Source organism: Felis catus, chromosome E1, assembly GCF_018350175.1.
Source record: "Felis catus isolate Fca126 chromosome E1, F.catus_Fca126_mat1.0, whole genome shotgun sequence".
In the NCBI taxonomy this organism is placed as follows: Eukaryota; Metazoa; Chordata; class Mammalia; order Carnivora; family Felidae; genus Felis; species Felis catus.
The window spans coordinates 38,397,062-38,415,719 of record NC_058381.1 but is presented as its reverse complement, the minus strand read 5'-3'; the positions used below and the strand labels follow the sequence as shown (position 1 = coordinate 38,415,719).

Sequence of the window (18,658 nt, the reverse complement as noted above, 5' to 3'; positions counted from 1 at the left end):
GTTTTTAAAAGGAGCTTGTAGTCACATCTTTGATCTGATATTTATCCTGTGGGTAGTTCTTATTTTGAGAATCTTAGGGCTTGAGAGACAGATAAAGAATAGTTTTATTTTCCAGTGTGCCAAGTTCTAGGCCCGCTATATTTCTTCTACTAATTTTTTTTTTTTTGCAAGCTCTACAGTTCCCTCTTTAGTGTATTTCTTACCATCCTTTATCATATGCAGCTAAAAGATGAATTACCACTTTGAAAGCAGCTGATATAAACACGTTTAATGACTAAAGGAAATCAGATTTAAATAATTTAAGAGGAATACGATGACAGTGGCTTAGAGAATGTCAATAAAGAAATAGAAATTATATAAAACAAAAAGAATCAAATGGAAATTCTGAAGTTGAAAAGTAGAACAACTGAAAAGGTTACCAAAGGAGGAACTCAAAAAATCAAATTGGAGGTCACACACAGAGAGAGAGAATCCATGAACTTGAAAACAGAACAATAGAAATTATCCAATTTGAAGAAAAGAATGAAACAAAATGAGCAGAACTCAAATCTGTGAGACATCAGCTGTGCCAACAGTACATACAGTAAAGTCTCAGATCGAAGTGGGAGAAAGAGAAAAAAATATTTGAAGAAATAATAGCTGAAATTTTCCAAATTTGATGAAAACCATATATCTATGCATACAAAAATATGAGTGAGTAGGATTAACACAAAGCGGTCTACACCTGGGTACGTTCTTATTGAACTGTTTAAATCCAAATACAAAGAAAAAATATGGACAGCAAGACAAAAAGACTTCATGATATATAAGGGAACAGCAATATGATTGACAGCTGACGTTTTCACCAGAAACAACAGAAGCCAGAAAGCACTTGGATAACCATTAAAGTGTAGAAAGTAAAATTTGCCAATTAAGAATTGTAGATTCACAAATCAAGAAAATGAAAAAAACAACCTAAAGAATGGGAGAAATTATTTGTAAATCATATATCTGATAAGGGTCTTATATCCAGAATATTAAAAAAAAAAACTTACAAATCAGTTAAAACAAAACAACCCAGTTTTACTCAAGGACTTGAGTAGACATTTCCTCAAAGAGATATACAACGGGCCAACAAATGCATGAAAATATGCTCAACATCATTTGTCATTAGGGACAGGCAAAGCAAGACCATAACAAAATACCACGTTATATCCACTAGGATGGGTATAATTAAACGTAGAAAAAAATAGGAAAATAAGTATTGGCTAGAATGTGGAGAAATTTTTTTTTTTTTTAAGTAAACTCTGCCCAACGGACTCGAACTCATGACCTCGAGATCAAGAGTTGCATGCTCTCACTGACTAGCCAGCCAGGTGCCCCCGATGTGGAGAAATTTAAAACTTTTTATCTTGTCGGTGGCAATGTAAATTGGTGCAGTTACTGTGAAAAACAGTTTGGCAGTTCCTTTACAATCTAGAAATTCAACTCCTAGGTAGATACCAAAGTAGTTGAAAGCAAATATTCATAAAAGTACTTGTGCACACATAATGTTCACAGCAGCAGTATTCACAAAGGCCAAAAGGTTGAAACAATCTAACTGCATTGACAGGTGAATGAATAAGCAACATTTGGTATATCCATACAATGGAATATTGCTCAGCCATAAAATGGAATGGATCACTGAGATATAGTACTATATGGATAAACATCAAAATTGTTATAAAAATGAAATAAGCCAGATATAAAAGATCACATACTGAATGATTCCATTTATGTGAAATATCTAGAATAGGGAAATCTGGGGGCACCTTGGTGGCTCAGTTGGATAAGCTTCCGACTTCAGGTTATGATCTCACAGTTCATGAGTTTGAGCTCTGCATCAGGCTCTGTGCTGACAGCTCAGAGCCTGGAGGCTGCTTCAGATTCTGTGTTTCCCTTTCTCTCTGCCCCTCCCCTGCTCATGCTCTGCCTCTATCTCAAAAATAAACACTTAAAAAAAATAGAGTAAGGAAATCTATAGTGATAGAATAGTAGTTGGCTAGGTCCTGGGAGTGGGAGGATATGGGGTGGTAGGTCTTGGGATTGATTACTTAATGAAGACTGGGTGTTCTAGGGGAATGAAAACTTTGAAATTAGAGAGACATGGCAGTTGCAAAGCATTGTAAACACTAAATGGCATTGAATTGTGTAATCTATGTGAATTTCCTTTCAAAAATAATTTAAGTGAATTCTATATCCAGCAGAGCTATTATTGAAAAATACAGGCAAAATAAAGACATTCTCAGAATAGCAAACACAGAGAATTTGTTAACAGACATGAAATACTGCTTTACATGAAATACTAAAGGAAGTCCTTCAAGCTGAAAAGATATGATTCCAGATGGTAACTTGAAGGAAAAGCACTGTAAAAGTTAATTACAGGAATAAATATAGAAGATTATAAATAGTTTTTTCTCTTATATTAGTTCAACTGAATTAAAAGACCGTTGTGTAAGACAATAATTATAAAACTGTGTTATTGGGATTTTAAGATAAGTATGTAACATATGATAATAGCAAAAAGGAGGAGGGATGAAATGGATTTCGGTTGGAACAAAGTTCCTATATTTTGCCAGAATTAAAAGTAATAATCTAAAATTGTGATAAGATACTTTTTCTAAACAACAAAAAAATTACAATGATACTCTAGAAAATACCTACTTAAAAGAAAACAGTAAAAGAGAAACAGAAGAACAAAAGACATGAGACATATAGAAAACAAATAGCAAAATGAGAGACATATCCAACTAAATCAAATAATTACATTAAATGTGAATGAGTTACATACTTAAGGCATAGATTGTCAGACTGGATTAAAAAAAAAAAAGATTGAACTTTATGCTGTGTAGAAGAGGCACACTTTAGATTCAAAGCCACAGATAGGTTGAACATAAATGAATAGAAGATGTACTACATACTAGCCTTAAACAATCCTAGAATGAACCCCCAGTTTGGGGGTGCTTGGGTGGCTTAGTTGGTTGAGCGTCTGACTTCGGCTCAGGTCATGATCTCACAGTTCGTGAGTTTAAGCCCCATGTCGGGCTCTATCCTGACAGCTCAGAGCCTGGAGCCTGCTTCAGATTCTGTGTGTCTCTCTCTGCCCCTTCCCTACTCATGCTCTGTCTCTCAAAAATGAATAAACATAAAAAAAATACAATTTGATTCACAGTAGCATCAAGAAGTGTAAAATACTTGGCAATAAATGTAACAAAAGACTTAATACACTGAAAATTATAATTAAGTAGGCTGCAAACCCAGCATGGGGCTTGAACTCATGACCCTGACATCAGGAGTTCCATGCTCTACACTGAGCCAGCCAGGTGCGCTAACACTGAAAATTATAAAACATTGCCAAGAAAAACTAAAGAAGACGTTAAAAAAAAAAAAAGACATTCCAAGTTCACAGTTTAGACGACTCAGTATTGGGGCACCTGGGTGGCTCAGTCGGTTAAGCGTCTGACTTCGACTCAGGTCACGGATCTCGCGGTCCGTGAGTTCGAGCCCCGCGTCAGGCTCTGGGCTGATGGCTCGGAGCCTGGAGCCTGCTTCCGATTCTGTGTCTCCCTCTCTCTCTGCCCCTCCCCCCTTCATGCTCTGTCTGTCTCTGTCTCAAAAATAAATAAACATTTAAAAAAAATTAAAAAAAAAAAAAGAAGACTCAGTATTGTTAAGATGGCAGTTTTCTCCAAATTGATCCATAGAATCAGTGTAGTCTCTATCAAAATCCCAGCAGGCTTTTTTGCAGAAATTGGCAAGCTGGTTCTAAAATTTTTATGGAAATGCAAAATGAAGAACACAATAAGAGGAGTTACACTTCTGATTTCAAAGTGATATAAAGCTATGTTAATCAAGCCAGTGAGTTATTGCATAAAGATACACCTATAGATTAATGTAACAGTATAGAGAATCCAAAAATAAATGCTTACATTTGTGGTCAGTTGATTTTCAATAAAGGCAATTTAATGGGAAAAGAATAGTGTTTTAAACAAATGGTATTGAAACAATTGGATATCTGCATGATAAAAGATATACAACTGCACCTCCAACTGTATACCAGAAATAACTCAAAATGGATCATACACTTAAATGTAAGAACTAAAATTATAAAACTTCTAGAAAAAAACATGGCAGATAATATTTATGACCTTTGGTTAGGCAGAGTTCATATACAGTTTTCCCCTGCCATCTGAAAGTAGAGTGTTCGGTGAAATCTTTTGTAAACTGAAATGGTGCAAAGTGAAGAAGCAATTATTATTAATCTATATGGGAAATTTATTGAGTGTTCCTAGACCCTCCCCCCCCCCCAAAAAAAATCTCTTCAGTTTTTCTGATGCCTTAGGATACATCTTTCTAATAGATGCACAAATAAATCTAGATAGAGCACAGAGGCTCACAGACACAGGTCAAAGTTGTAGCACCTTGACACTGAGATGCTGACTGCAGTTCTTGGGGAAGGAGCTTGGCAGCACCACTCTCACTGCTCTAGGTGCACACTATCTATGTAATGGCTCACTGTAAAACAAACGCTGAACACTCTTTTCACTTTTTGACTTTTTTCATAAAAGCGAAGATCCTCTTCAGATATCTTGGTTATCAGTTAAGAGATGATGTCAGTTTATTAGTTAAAAACAGCTACAAATGTAGGTCTTTCATAAAAGCAACGTCACATAACAGACTTTCAAAAAGTAGGGAATTCTTATATGTGACATCAAAAAAAGCATGATCCATTAAAAAAAGGTAAATTGGACTTTATCAAAATTAGAAACATTTGTCCTTCAGAAGATACCATCAAGAAATAGAAAACACAACCCAAAGAATGGGAGAAAATATTTGCAGACCATAGAGTCGGTAAAGGGTCTGTATATACATATATAGGCCCATTATATATACAGAGTCCTTAAATATATAAAGAACACTCGGGGTGCCTGGCTGGCTCAATCTGAAGAACATGTGACTCTTGATCTTGGGGTTGTGAGTTCAAGCCTAACGTTGGGTGTAGACATTACTAAAATAAATAAATAAGCTTTAATAAATATATATATCAATCAAATGATTTGAATACATATTTCACCAAAGAAGTCATTTGGCTAACATGAAAAGATGCATTAGTAGTTAGGGAAAAGCAAATTGAAACCTTGATATACCAACTGGCTAAAGTTTAAGAGATAGATAAGAACAAGCGATAGCAAAAATATGGACACACTGGGTGATGGGTATTGAGGAGGGCACCTTTTGGGATGGGCACTGGGTGTTGTATGGAAACCAATTTGACAATAAATTTCATATATTGAAAAAAAACAAAAAACAAAAAAAATATGGACACACTGGAACCCTCATACATTACTGATGAGAAGGTAAAATGGTCTAGCCACTTTGGAAAATAATTCATTGCTTTCTTTAAAAGTTTTTTTTTTAATATAATTTATTGTCAAGCTGGCTAACATACAGTGTTATATGAGTGTGCTCTTGGTTTTGGAGGGTAAATTCCCGTGATTCATCACTTACATACAACACCCTATATTCATCCCAGCAAGTGCCCTCCTCAATGCCCATCACCCATTTCTTTTTTTTTTATTTAAAAAAAATTTTTTTTAACGTTTATTTATTTTTGAGACAGAGAGAGACAGAGCATGAATGGGGGAGGGTCAGAGAGAGAGGGAGACACAGAATCTGAAACAGGCTCCAGGCTCTGAGCAGTCAGCACAGAGCCCGATGCGGGGCTCGAACTCACGGACCGCGAGATCGTGACCTGAGCCGAAGTCGGACGCTTAACTGACTGAGCCACCCAGGCACCCCCATTTCTTTAAAAGTTTAAAATAAACTGAGGCACTTGGCTGGCTCAGTTGGTGAGCATGTGACTCTTGATCTCGGGGTTGTGAGTGAGCCCCATGTTGGGTTTAGAGATTACTTTAAAAAAATTTGTTTTTGTTTTTTTTTTTAGTTTATTTTTGAGAAAGAGAAAGAGAGCTTGAGTGGGGGAGGGGGGGGAAATCTTAAGGGGCACCTGGGTGGCTCAGTCAGTTGAGCATTAGACTCTTGATTTTTGCTCAGGTCATGATCCCAGGGTCTTGGGATGGAGCCCTGCATCAGACTCCGCACTGAGCGTGGAGCCTACTTGAGATTTTCTCTCCTCCCCCCCCCCCCGCCCTCCCTCCCTCTCTCTCCCTTTCTCTCTGTCTCTTTCCTCTCCCTTTCTGTCCCTCCCCTACTCGCTCATGCTCTCAAAAACAGGTCCTAAATTTTTTTAGTATATGTGCTGCCGAAGCGAGCACTGGTCCTAAAATTTTTTAAAGTTTAAACTTGGGGCACTGCTGAGTAGCTCAGTCGGTTAAGCATCTGACTTTGGCTCAGGTCATGATCTCACAGTTGGTGGGTTCAAGCCCTGCATTAGGCTTTGTGCTGACAGCTCAGACCCTGGATCCTGCTTCAGATTCTGTGTCTCTTTCTCTTTCTGCTCCTCCCCCTCCCATGCTCAGTCTCTCGAAAATAAATAAATGTTAAAAAAATTTTGTTTTAAACAAACAACATAGAGTACAACCCAGCAGTTCTCCATCTTAGATTCTATACATAAGAAATTAAAACATATATCAACCCAAAGACTTAGAATAATCATAGAAGCATTATTCATGATCATTAAAAAAAAAATTGTAGCAGGGGTGCCTGAGTGATGGCTCAGTCATGTAAGCATCCCACTTCAGCTTGGGTCAGGATCTCCTGGTTTGTGAGTTCTAGCCCCACATGGAACTCTGCACTGGTGGTGCAGAGCCTGCTTGGGATTCTCTCTCTCTCCTTCCTTCTCTCTCTCTCTCTCTCTCTCTCTCTCTCTCTGCCCCTTCCCCACTTGCACTCTCTTTATCAAAATAAATAAACTTTTGAAAAAAAGTTATTAAATTTATAGCAATCTTGATGTTTGTCAGCTGAGAATGGATAAAATATGGCATTTCACAAACTGAAGTTGTATTCAACAGTATTTTTATACTGGAATGAACTATTGGTGCATGCTACAACATGGATGAGCTTCAGAAATGCAGAATAAAGGAAGCCAGATGCAAAAGTGAGATGTTTTTTGTTTCCATTGTTTTTGAATGTCCAGAAAAGGAAAATCTGAAGAGACAGAAAGCTAATTAGTGGTTGCTTGAGGTTGGATATCAGCAAATGAATGGATTGCAAATAAGCATGAGGGATATTTGGGGGGATGATGGAAATTCATAGAAAATGTGATCGTTGCACAGCTTTACAGATTTACTAAAAATTATTGAATGTACACTTAAAACCAGTGAATTTTATGGTATGTGAATTATTTAAAGCTGTTAATAAATACTATATACATATAAAATTGCATAATCGTGAAAACAGTAATTAACAACTTTTTTTAAACAAGAAATTTAATGTAGCTCATATTCCTTGAAATAAATGGGCCATAAACCGAGTCTCCAAACTTTTCTTTCTTCAGATATTTTGTTTTTTCCCCAGATATTTCAGTTGTTAAGTGGTTTGTTGTAATGATTATCAGTTTGTTACTGTGCTGATGTCATATGTGTTTTAATTACCAAGTTAGGGTCACGTTCAATTTATTAAATATTTTTATTTAAAAAATTGGGGGCAAGGCACTCTACCATAAAGATACAAAGCGATAAAATCATGGAAACCTGCTGGGAATTTATAGTCAGAGGAGTATTAACAGATCCCTACAGTATAACATTCACTGGTTCACCTGTTTCTAGGCACTATGTGTTGGTTGCTGACTATACAGTGGCCCCTATGTAGAGGAAAGGCCCCTTTCCTCTCAGATTTTATAGTCTGATACAAGGAGTGCTACATTAGCTCAGAACTGGTGTTCTGAACTTTGGAGTGCTTTGTGGTTTTGTAGGGGAAGAAATAGTTAGATCCTGTTAGGGAGATTGGGAAAGGCTTCATGGCCTATGCATGTCCAGTGGATGTCAGTCTGTTTCTGCTGATAGAATAGGCAAGTTTGGTTGCACAGGTGCTTTAGAGAAAATAGTATAAACAACAGCACAGAGCCTGCTTGAAGAGAAGCAAATGGTCCTTAAGTTCTATTTTATTTGTTTTCCTCCATTGGTTATACTTTACTATATATAGTTAAAACTTGCTCTGGATTAAAAAATGTAACATTGGGGCGCCTGGGTGGCGCAGTCGGTTAAACGTCCGACTTCAGCCAGGTCACGATCTCGCCGTCCGGGAGTTCGAGCCCCGCGTCGGGCTCTGGGCTGATGGCTCAGAGCCTGGAGCCTGTTTCCGATCCTGTGTCTCCCTCTCTCTCTGCCCCTCCCCCGTTCATGCTCTGTCTCTCTCTGTCCCAAAAATAAATAAACATTGAAAAAAAAAATGTAACATTATTTTATAAAGCGCAAAAGATGCTTTTGATTTAATTGTAAATCAAAAATTAGGGGTGCCTGGGTGGCTCAGTCAGTTGAGCGCCTGAGTTTGGCTCAGGTCATGATCTCATGGTTCATTGGTTTGAGCCCCACATCGGGCTCTGTGCTGACAGTTCAGAGCCTGGAGCCTGCTTCAGATTCTGTGTTTCCCTCTCTCTCTGCCCCTCCCCTTCTCGTGCTCTGTCTCTTAAAATAAACATTAAAAATTTCTAAAAATGAAATAATTTTAATTGTCCTAAATTCAGAAATGTTAAATTTTTATTTAAAAAAAACTTTAATTTTTTTAATTGGAAAAATACATATAACTTAAAATTTGCCATCTTAATCATTTTTAAGTGTACAATACACTCAACAGTGTTTGTGTAATTAATTTCTAGGACTCCTCATCTTGCAAAACAAGAGATGTCACTTTGTTTGTTTGTTTGTTTGTTTGTTTGTAGTTAGTAGGCTTCATGCCCAGCACAGAGCCCAGCATGGGGCTTGAACTCATACCCCTGAGATCAGGACCTGAGATGAGATCAAGAATCGGACACTTAACCAACTCAGCCACCCAGGCACCCCAAAAGATGCCTTTTAAAATCTAAAGCAAGTAGAGGCGCTTGGGTGGCTCAGTCGGTTGAGTGTCCAACTTCAGCTCAGGTCATGATCTACGGTTGGTAGGTTTGAGCCCCGTGTCCGGCTCTGTGCTGACAGCTTGCTCAGAGCCTGGATCCTGCTTTAGATTCTGTGTCTCCCCTCTCTGCCTCTCCCCCGCTCGCATTCAGTCTCTATCTCTCAAAAATAAATAAATGTAATAAAAAAATTAAAATCTAAAATAAGTAAATTTAGGTGCATGTATCAGAGACCCAAATTAAAAGTGGCCTAAATGATAAAATTTTATTTTTCTGTCATATAAAGTCCAGAGGCATGGTGTCTCTGTAAGTCATTTACAGGCTTTTTCTAATTTTTTGCTTATCTTTAAAACTGTGGCCTTCAACTTCGTGATACAAAATGGAGTTCGGTCATCATAACCAGATTCCAAGCAGCAAAATTAAAGAAGGAGTAAGAAGGGGCATACCTTCTCTCTTTTAAGGACATTCCTGAAATTGCACACATCACTTTTTCTTCTACCCATTGGCCAGAACTTAGTAACCTGGCTTTATCTAGCTGCAAGGGAAATAAAATCTTCTTTCCATATAGCCATGTACTAGCTAAAAATTGGGAATTCTGTTACTCTAGAAGAAGAGAATGGATAACTAATATTCTCTACCAAAATAGTCATTAAATTTTGTATTTCTTCTATAAAGCTGAATCAGATCTTTTAGATTTCCTTTTTTGGAGATGGTAACCATACTCTAATTTAGTCAGCAGGGGTCACTGTTGAGCAAGTAGTTTCTTTACTATTTACTTTGTTAAACCTATCTGCCATTATATTTCTCAACTATATGATTTATAAAAAAACAATTATAGCTTCATACACAGCAACAATAAATGCCAGTGTATGACAATGTCACTTAGATTTTTTAAAACCTGAATATTTAAGAATGTCCTATGTCTAGATAAATGCTTTTGCAGTGTCTGTTTGTTCAGGGGATGATGTTCTACCTTAAAACAATTAATAGAGAACAAACTAGTTGCTTTCATGTTTTCCCCATGACCACATCCTTGTAATTGTTTGCGGATAGATTAGAAAAATCCATAATGATACATTCTCTTGTTAAAAATACATAATGCTATATTCCCATGTTAAAAACCAGATTACCTAAGAGTGTCAAACATTTGATCAGTCACTTCCCCTACAACAATTATATCTAAAATTCTTCACAAATTTGTTGTAATTCATTATATGCCCTGGATCTAACTTGTTTTGACAACCTTTATATTTTACATGAGAAACCTTAAGTTTAGATTCGGCTAATAGTAAAATATCTAAAACATATATTCTGTCATTTGTATGAAACATTTTACCAGCAGTGCCATGAACTGGAGGAAAAGGCATTTGGGTTTCCTAGAAAACATCTAAAATTATTATGTTTACCTCTAGGATTATTTTTTAAGCTCCTGCTGTCACTTCAAATAATAAAATATTCTGATTGTGTTATATAGATCTTATAGAGCTGTAATTTCTTAAGTCCTGAGATCAGCAATCTGCTTCATCTGGTCCATTGGTTCTCATACTTTAGGAAACATTGGTGTCACCTGAAGGGCTTCTAAAATATGAATTGCCCTGGGGCGGCTGGGTGGCTCAGTCAGTTAAGCCTCTAACTCTTGGTTTATGCTCAGGTCATGATCTCACGGTTCATGAGTTTGTGCTGACAGCTCTGAGCCTGGAGCATGCATGGGATCCTCTCTCCCTCTCTCTGCCCCTCCCCTGTTCATTCATTCTCTCTCTCTCTCTCTCTCTCTCTCTCTCTCTCTCTCAAAATAAATAAACTTAAAAAAATATAATAAAAAATACAGCTTCCCCTTATTTTTCTCCACCTCCTCTTCACCCCATTTCTGTTACTATAGGTCTGGGGTAAAGCGTAAGAATTTACCTTTCTAACAAAGTCCCAGTTGATGTTGATGCTACTGGTCAGATGACCACAGGTTGTGAACCACTGATTTTATCCTTTCTTGCAAACTTGAGGTAGAATATATATGTACAGAAGGAAGAGGAGGAATATGTAAATCTGGACAGATGTCCTCTAAGCCTGGTGTTTCCCAAATCCTCCCAGGACACTGTATTCTTTTTTCCCTTTGCTTACCTTCATGCTCCCACAGAGACAACACCATTCAGTCTATATAGACTGATGCAAGGAAAGAAATTACTGCTGGGTGTGATTTTTGTTCCTTTTTATATCTAGAGTTCTAGAAGTCCTGTGAATAACATATGGCAGGTGTATGGGGTTTTTTTAGTCAATTTTATTGTGTATATTCAAGAGAGCAAAATGCTTTACTAAGTGAGATATGTAGCATTTAATAAATACTTAGAGTACACAAGATAAAGAGTTTAGCATTTTTAATATATAAATGTTTGTCTTTTTGTGGATTTGAGTTGGGCAGAGTGTAGTAGATTGGGTGTTTAGTGAGTCCGTTTTGTACTTAAAAGCTTTTTTTCCCCAAAGATCTTAAGCTTAAGATATATGTTGTGCTTACTCTGAAAAGGCTCCCAGGTCTCCATTTATACTTTAGCTTTCTTTGCACGACATTGTTATTTATGTCATCAACCCTTGATTATTCCAGTTTTTAAATTTATTATAACTCCTTCATGCATTCTTCTCTATGAAAGTACCCAGAGAGGAATGATCATAATGACATAGCGTTTTAGAAGTTATGTCATTTAAGAAGAACTTAAACTTGTTTAGGAGGGAATATGATGGCTTCATTTGAAAGATTGCCTTATAGAAGAAAGATGATTTTTTAATAGCTTCCACTAATGGGTAGAAATTATGAGGAAGTAGATTATTCTTTGATGTCAGATAATTTCCTAAAACATGTTATTGTCAGTTAATGGCATTGCTCTTATTATAAGATTATCTGTTACACTGAAACTTGATAGTCAACTTTCCATCACCAAGTCTTTTTGCTTCTTCAAAAATCCTTCTTTTCTCCAGTGTCTTTTTTTTTTTAATTTCCACCAGCCCTGTAATCTCACAGACACCTTCATCATCTTTTATTTGAACTATAATTTCAATATATTATTAGTTTATGTCCTTGCTATCAATCCAAAGTTTAATTTCCTTACATTTCTCTTCTCTACAGGATTGTTTCAAATTTCTAGCTTGATATTACAAGTTTCCTTCATGACCAAACCCTGCTATCCACGTAACAGTTCATTCATTAGACTTATTGAGTTCCTACCATGTATCAGGCTCTGTGCTCAATCCTGGAAATATCATGAGCAAATGTGAAAGCCATGGCCCCTACCCTCATGGAGCTTTCCATTTACTTAGCTAGAAGATAGGTTGTTAGAGTTACCAGAAAATATTTATTGTAATTACTCTGGATGTCTGGGATTCTTGCCACTACTTTACCCTACCTCTTTACTTCCCTTCTGTTACTTTTTCTACTTTGAATCATGAAATGCTAAGGCCTTCATACTTTCATACATCTTATCTCCCCCTTTTTCCTAATTAACTTCTGGCCTTCCTTTAAGACCCAGTTTAGATGTCCTCTGTGGGCAGAATTAGTTATTTTTTCCCTTGCTCTCAGATACCTCTTGTCATTTATCTCTAATAATTAATAAAGTATTTACTTATTTCTGTGTTCGTTGTAGAGCCAGAGCTCCTGAATTACAGAGATAACGTCTCCTTTTCCTTGGATCTCGTTGCCCTGAAAAGTGCCTGATGTGACAGGGTGTCCAGTAGATGTTCATTGCCTGAAGTCAGGAGACATCTGTGTAATACTTAATAGCAGGGACTGTACATATTTCAGCCTCAGTGACATGTGTTTGCTGTTTTTACTCTGCTTTTTATTGAGTATAGGTGTTTGGTTTTTTATGTGGCTTACTGCACAAGCTTACAGTCTTGATCTCCTTTGTGGAAGAAATGGTGGCTCTGTTTAAAAGTACCCATTGTGGACGGCGCCTGGATAGCTCAATTGGTTGAGCATCTGACTTTGGTTCAGGTCGTGATCTTGCAGTTCGTGAGTTCAAGCCCTGCATCTGGCTCACTGCTTTGGCTCTTCTGTCTCCCTCTCTTTGCCCCTTCCTCGCTTGCTCTCCCTCTCTCTCTCTCTCTCTCAAAAATAAATAAAACATTTTTTAAGAAGTATCCATTGTGGGTTATTTGATTAATTTGTTAAATGATCAGTTGTGTGCATCAAAATTGCATGTGGTTATGAAACATTACCGCTTTTCTGCATGTTACATAAAACTCAGAAGAGAATGTTCCCTATCCCAGTTTCTGATCATCTGCTTAAACAAGTAAATGTGACTTAGATTTGGAGAATTACCTTATCAGCACAGAGCCCGATACATGGTAGGAACTCAATAAATCTAATGAATGAACTGTTACGTGGATAGTGGGGTTTGGTCATGAAGGAGACTTGTATATCAAGCTAGAAATTTGAAACAATCCTGTAGAGAAGAGAAACATACGGAAATTAAACTTTGGATTGGTAGCAAGGCATTTTTATTTTATTTTATTTTTTAATGGTTTTTTTTTTTTAAACTTATTTTTGAGACTGAGAGACAGAATCTGAACGGGGGAGGGGCAGAGAGAGAGGGAAACACAGAATCTGAAGCGGACTCCAGGTTCTGAGCTGTCAGCACAGAGCCTGACACGGGGTTCGAACTCCACAGACTGCAAGATCATGACCTGAGCCGAAGTTGGACACCTAACACTAACTGATTTTGTTTTTGCAGATGTTCTCAAATAGTGATGAAGCTGTAATCAATAAAAAACTTCCCAAAGAACTCCTATTACGGTAAGTCTGAATGCTGATTTTAGTTTGGTTGTGTGTGTGTCATATTGTCTATTTAAAAATTTTTAGACTTGTTGATAATTTTCATGTATGTATAGGATCTGGATTATCTGAATTTGTAAATTTATTGGTTGTTTTGTTAATCTTAACTCTGTTTTCTAGATATGAATCAAAATTTTAAATGTTTAGTAACAGTTCTCTCCTGATTTATACTTATATATGATTTTGTTTATTTGTTTTCTTTTGCCCTATTCTTAGATAGAATGTGAAGGAGATAATACATTTTATTTTATTATAGTGCTCATCTTTTTTAAATGTTTATTTTTGAGAGAGAGACAGAGCATGAGCGGGGAGCGGGGGGCAGGGGGGTAGGCAGAGAGAGGGAGACACAGAATCCAAAGCAGGCTCCAGGCTCCCAGCTGTCAGCACAGAGCCCGATGCAGGGCTGGAACCCACCAACCATGAGGTGACCTGAGCCAAAGTCGGACACTTAACCTACTGAGCCACCCAGGTACCCCAGTGCTGATTTTTTGAAGTGATTCTGATCCATCCCTTGCCCCAACTTCTTATTCCTAAAGTCAAATATGACCATGAACTAACTTGTATTTGCAACAAAATATTACATATATTGAGGTACTGTAAAGAGTTACAGACCTTTATTTTAAAGATAAAAAGGTAAAAGTGATTTTAAACTCTTTCCTTCTATTACAGTTATAATTTTACCCTCCTTATTTTTAGTTAGTTCTCTAGAAATTACATTTGGGATCACCCACAACATAAAACACAAAACCCCTAATTTACATGCATCTGACCTAGGAATCACCTAGGAAAAAACTAGGGGAGTTGTTTTCAGTGCCCATTATTTGGGTACTTAATCATCCCATTCTTTGTTCACGTATGTTGAATATCGTGACTTAGAAAGAAAGGTACATTTTAGGGGTGGCTGGGTGGCTCAGTCTGTTAAGCGTCTGACTTTGGCTCAGGTCATGATCTCACAGTTTGTGAGTTCGAGCCCCACATCGGGCTCTGTGCTGACAGCTTAGAGCCTGGAGCCTGCTTCAAACTCTGTCTCTGTCTCTCTCTCTCTCTGTCTGTTCCTCCCCCACTCATTCTCTCTCTCTCTCTCTCTCTCTCTCTCTCTCTCTCTCTCTCCTTCAAGAATAAATTTTAAAAAATTTTTAAAAAAGAAAGAAAGGTACATTCCCTTTTGCAAATGTTGGAAGTTAACAAGTTGTACTGGAACATCTATTTCTTGGTCTGAGCTGCTGCCACAGTCTAGCTCATAACCAGCCCAATTCATGCTCACGATGGAAAATAATCTTGCCCTGTTGCCGATAAAGAAAAGTATTCCTGGCATTTCTAAGGATTTGCACGTCTGACTCCTTCACTACTTTGCAAGCGGGGACTGTATTCTTCTAAATCTTTATGTAATACTTTATACAATGGAGATACTAAGAAAAAATAACTGAATTGAACTTGGAATGGATTTTTCCATGGAAGCAATGCATTCATACATGCAGGTTGACTATAGTTGAAATAATAGCAATACGTGCTAGGCTACTCAGAACTGTTGGAGGTGTATCCTAGATATCTTGAGTATCCCTCAAATTTTAGCAAAATTATAATGGCACCATCTTAAAGAAAAATATTTTTAAATGGGTTATATTCTTTTTTAAAAAAATTTTTTTTTAAGCGTTTATTCAGTTTTGAGAGACAGAGTTGGGGAGTGGGCAGAAAAAGAGGGAGGCACAGAATCAGAAACAGGCTCCAGGCTCTGAGCTGTCAGCACAGAGCCCAACACGGGGCCTGAACTCACAAACCGTAAGATCCTGACCTGAGCCAAAGTTGGCCGCTTAACCAACTGAGCCACCCAGGTGCCCCTAAATAGGTTATATTCTTTACTGTTATTATGAACTGAGTACACTAAGACATACTTCAATGTTTTAAATACTGGCATTACATTGTACTATAGTAGTTTACTTAAAGACTTACTAAGATTCAGGGAAATTAATCCTTTGGTAATTAGCTGCACCGTCTTATGGTTTACGTTTTTTTGTTGGAGTTTTTCTCCATGGAAGACAGACATAAAGGCCACATACTGTATAATTCCACTTATATGAAATATCTAGGATAGACAGATCCATGGAGTTAGAAGTTGCCAGGGTCTGTGGTGAGGGATGATGGGGAGTGACTGCTAGTGGGCACAGGGTTTCTTTTGGGAATGATGAAATGTTCTGAAATTAGTGATTATGGCTGCACAACACTGTGGATATAAATCTCCCATCTTCTTCAGTACAGATTACTAACCACTCCCAAATAAATATAGATACCCCCAACTTATGTACCTCAATTCCTAAAACAATAAGTTTATTTAATGCAACAAACATTTTTGAATTGCTAAAATGCCCCTGCTTTTTCCTATCATCTACTGTATAGTACCTTTATGTGGAGTTTCATAATTGAAAGATCATGTTTCTGCAAACACATCACTAATCCCTGAGCAATTTGTATAAATATAATATTACGCCTAGGGGGGCATAGGTGAGAAACTTTATAGATAATGATCCTAGTTAGACTTTAGTAACCTTTTCTCCACAAAAGAAAGCACTATAGACAGACATGGCTGGAGGCCAAATGCAGACCTAGGAGATTCTGAAGCATGTGTCTCAACAATCCTAATTCCATTGTTAGAATGTACTGACTGGGGTTCTGAATATCAAGATCCCAAATGAGTTAGCTTTTCACCTGGATTTTAACATTACAGTACATTAAAAAGAAAGAAAGAGAAGACAAATATAAGAGCTTGGTCTTTCCAGTCCTGATTTGGGTCCCTAGTAAGATGAATGTGATCTAAGTCAGGGCTTAAATCTCTTCTTCCACTCCATATGTAGTCCATCCAAATATCTACTATTGTTTTGTAAATTTTGACTTCTATTTATTCTACGTACTTGACAATGAAGATAATTATCTTTAGAAACCCAGTATAAAGATTGATGGGATGGGCTGCCAGGTTTTAGTGAGAGCAGTGTTTTTTTGTTGGGGGGTGAGCTCACAAGAAGCATTTACTTGTCCAAATATCATAACATTAACTTAAATTAAAACATCAGGGAGCCTGGGTAGCTCAGTCAGTTGGGCGTCCAACTCTTGCTTTGAGCTCAAGTCCTGAGCTCATGGTTGATGGGTTCAAGGTTCGAACTCTGTGTCTGACTCCGCATTGACAATGCAGAGCCTGCTTGGGATTCTGTTTCCTCTCTCTGCCCCTCTCTCACTCTCATCGTCTCCCCCCTCTCAAAATAAATAACTTGAAAATAAACCCAGTGGAGTTATAAATATAGATCTATAGCATAAATCAAGAGGAAATTACATTGTTATCTCTATAATAAGCCAGAATAATAAACTACATTATACTTAGCACCTTCCTGTTTTTCATCATCTTCAGGCTAAGTACCTAAGATCATGTTGACAGTGGTCCTTTTCTCTACACTTTAACGCTTTACATAACTCATTCTGAAATACCCATGTCTGTAACCAGAATGGTTAAGTGACGCATGATAACAACACTTATGTGGTGAGCATTTCATAATGTATACAAATCACTGTGTTGTACTCTTTTTTTTTTTTTTTAAGTAGGCTTCACGCCTAGTGTGGGGCTTGAACTCACAACCTGAGATCAAGAGTTGTGTGCTGTACAGACTGGGCCAGCCAGATGCCCTGATAGCTAGAATGGTTAAGATCAAAGAGATAGGAAGACTGAGATGGAATGAAGGGTCTGCTGTTGTCTAAGGATCTTCTTGATTGCTTCAATTAAAGTCTTTCCCCATTTCTTCTCAATAGACTGTTGAAAAACTGGCCTGGCTTTAGGCTACCCAGATTAAAAAAAAACTTTTTTAACTTTTATTTTTGAGAGACAGAGACAGCATGAGTGGAGGAGGAGCAGAGAGAGAGACACACACACAGAATCTGAAGCAGGCTCCAGGCTCTGAGCTGTCAGCCCAGAGCCCGACGTGGGGCTCAAACTCACCAACTGTAAGATCATGACCTGAGCCAAAGTCAGATGCTCAACTGACTGAGCCACCCAGGCTCCCCAAGGCTGCCCAGGTTTAAACAAAGTAGACCTCACCTTCCCCACTCCTGATAAAGAATACCGAGAGACAAAAAGACAACTGAGACATCATGTGGAAGAAGATAGGGTCTAATTATACATAAAACTCATTATGGTACAAAAAAAGAAAGCCCAAGACCTTAATACTAAATCCCTGGTGGAGAACATGGAACTGATTGATAAAATCAATACTAAAGTAGATTTTGAGATATGGTTACCTATAGTATGGTTCTGTAAAAAGGATTTATTCCTAACTTCCTTTGGCTTCAGTCTTATGACAAATATCCCAAACCTTCTTGAACAGCACCTCTTAACATAATTCTTATTTAAAAAGTTAAAAAACACAGAGTGGTCCTGGAGAGGGTATAACTGGATAATTCAAGTCATACAACGGGCATGTCCATAGGTACAACTTTTTTGGAGAGTAATTTGACAGTGTACTTTAAGAGATACACATATTATAACCTGTAGAAGCAAACATATGAGTAAAAAATGGTTTGCAGAATTTTCATGGCAGTGTTATTTGAAATTATGATAAGTTAGAAACAGTTTTAATATACATAAGTAAAAATGCTTAAATAAATTATGGTATATTCAGTCAGTCATTGGACTATTTATTGTACTTAGCTGCCTTTTAAAAGAATAAGGTAAAGAGGACGCCTGGGTGGCACAGTCGGTTAAACTTCCGACTTTAGCTCAGGTCATGATCTTACCACTCATGAGTTCGAGCCCTGAACTGTGCTATGCTGACCGC

General features: G+C 37.4%; 1 protein-coding gene across 3 annotated transcripts in view; it reads left to right on the top strand.

Moving 5' to 3' along the window:
- FBXL20 (F-box and leucine rich repeat protein 20) overlaps window positions 1-18,658 on the top strand; it is a 102,161-nt gene that overhangs the window by 41,962 nt on the left and 41,541 nt on the right. For all 3 annotated transcript variants that reach the window (XM_006940293.5, XM_023243645.2, XM_045044830.1), the window contains one exon: window positions 13,744-13,805. In XM_006940293.5, coding sequence (XP_006940355.1) covers window positions 13,744-13,805 — 62 coding nt within the window. The remainder of the gene's footprint in view (window positions 1-13,743; window positions 13,806-18,658) is intronic.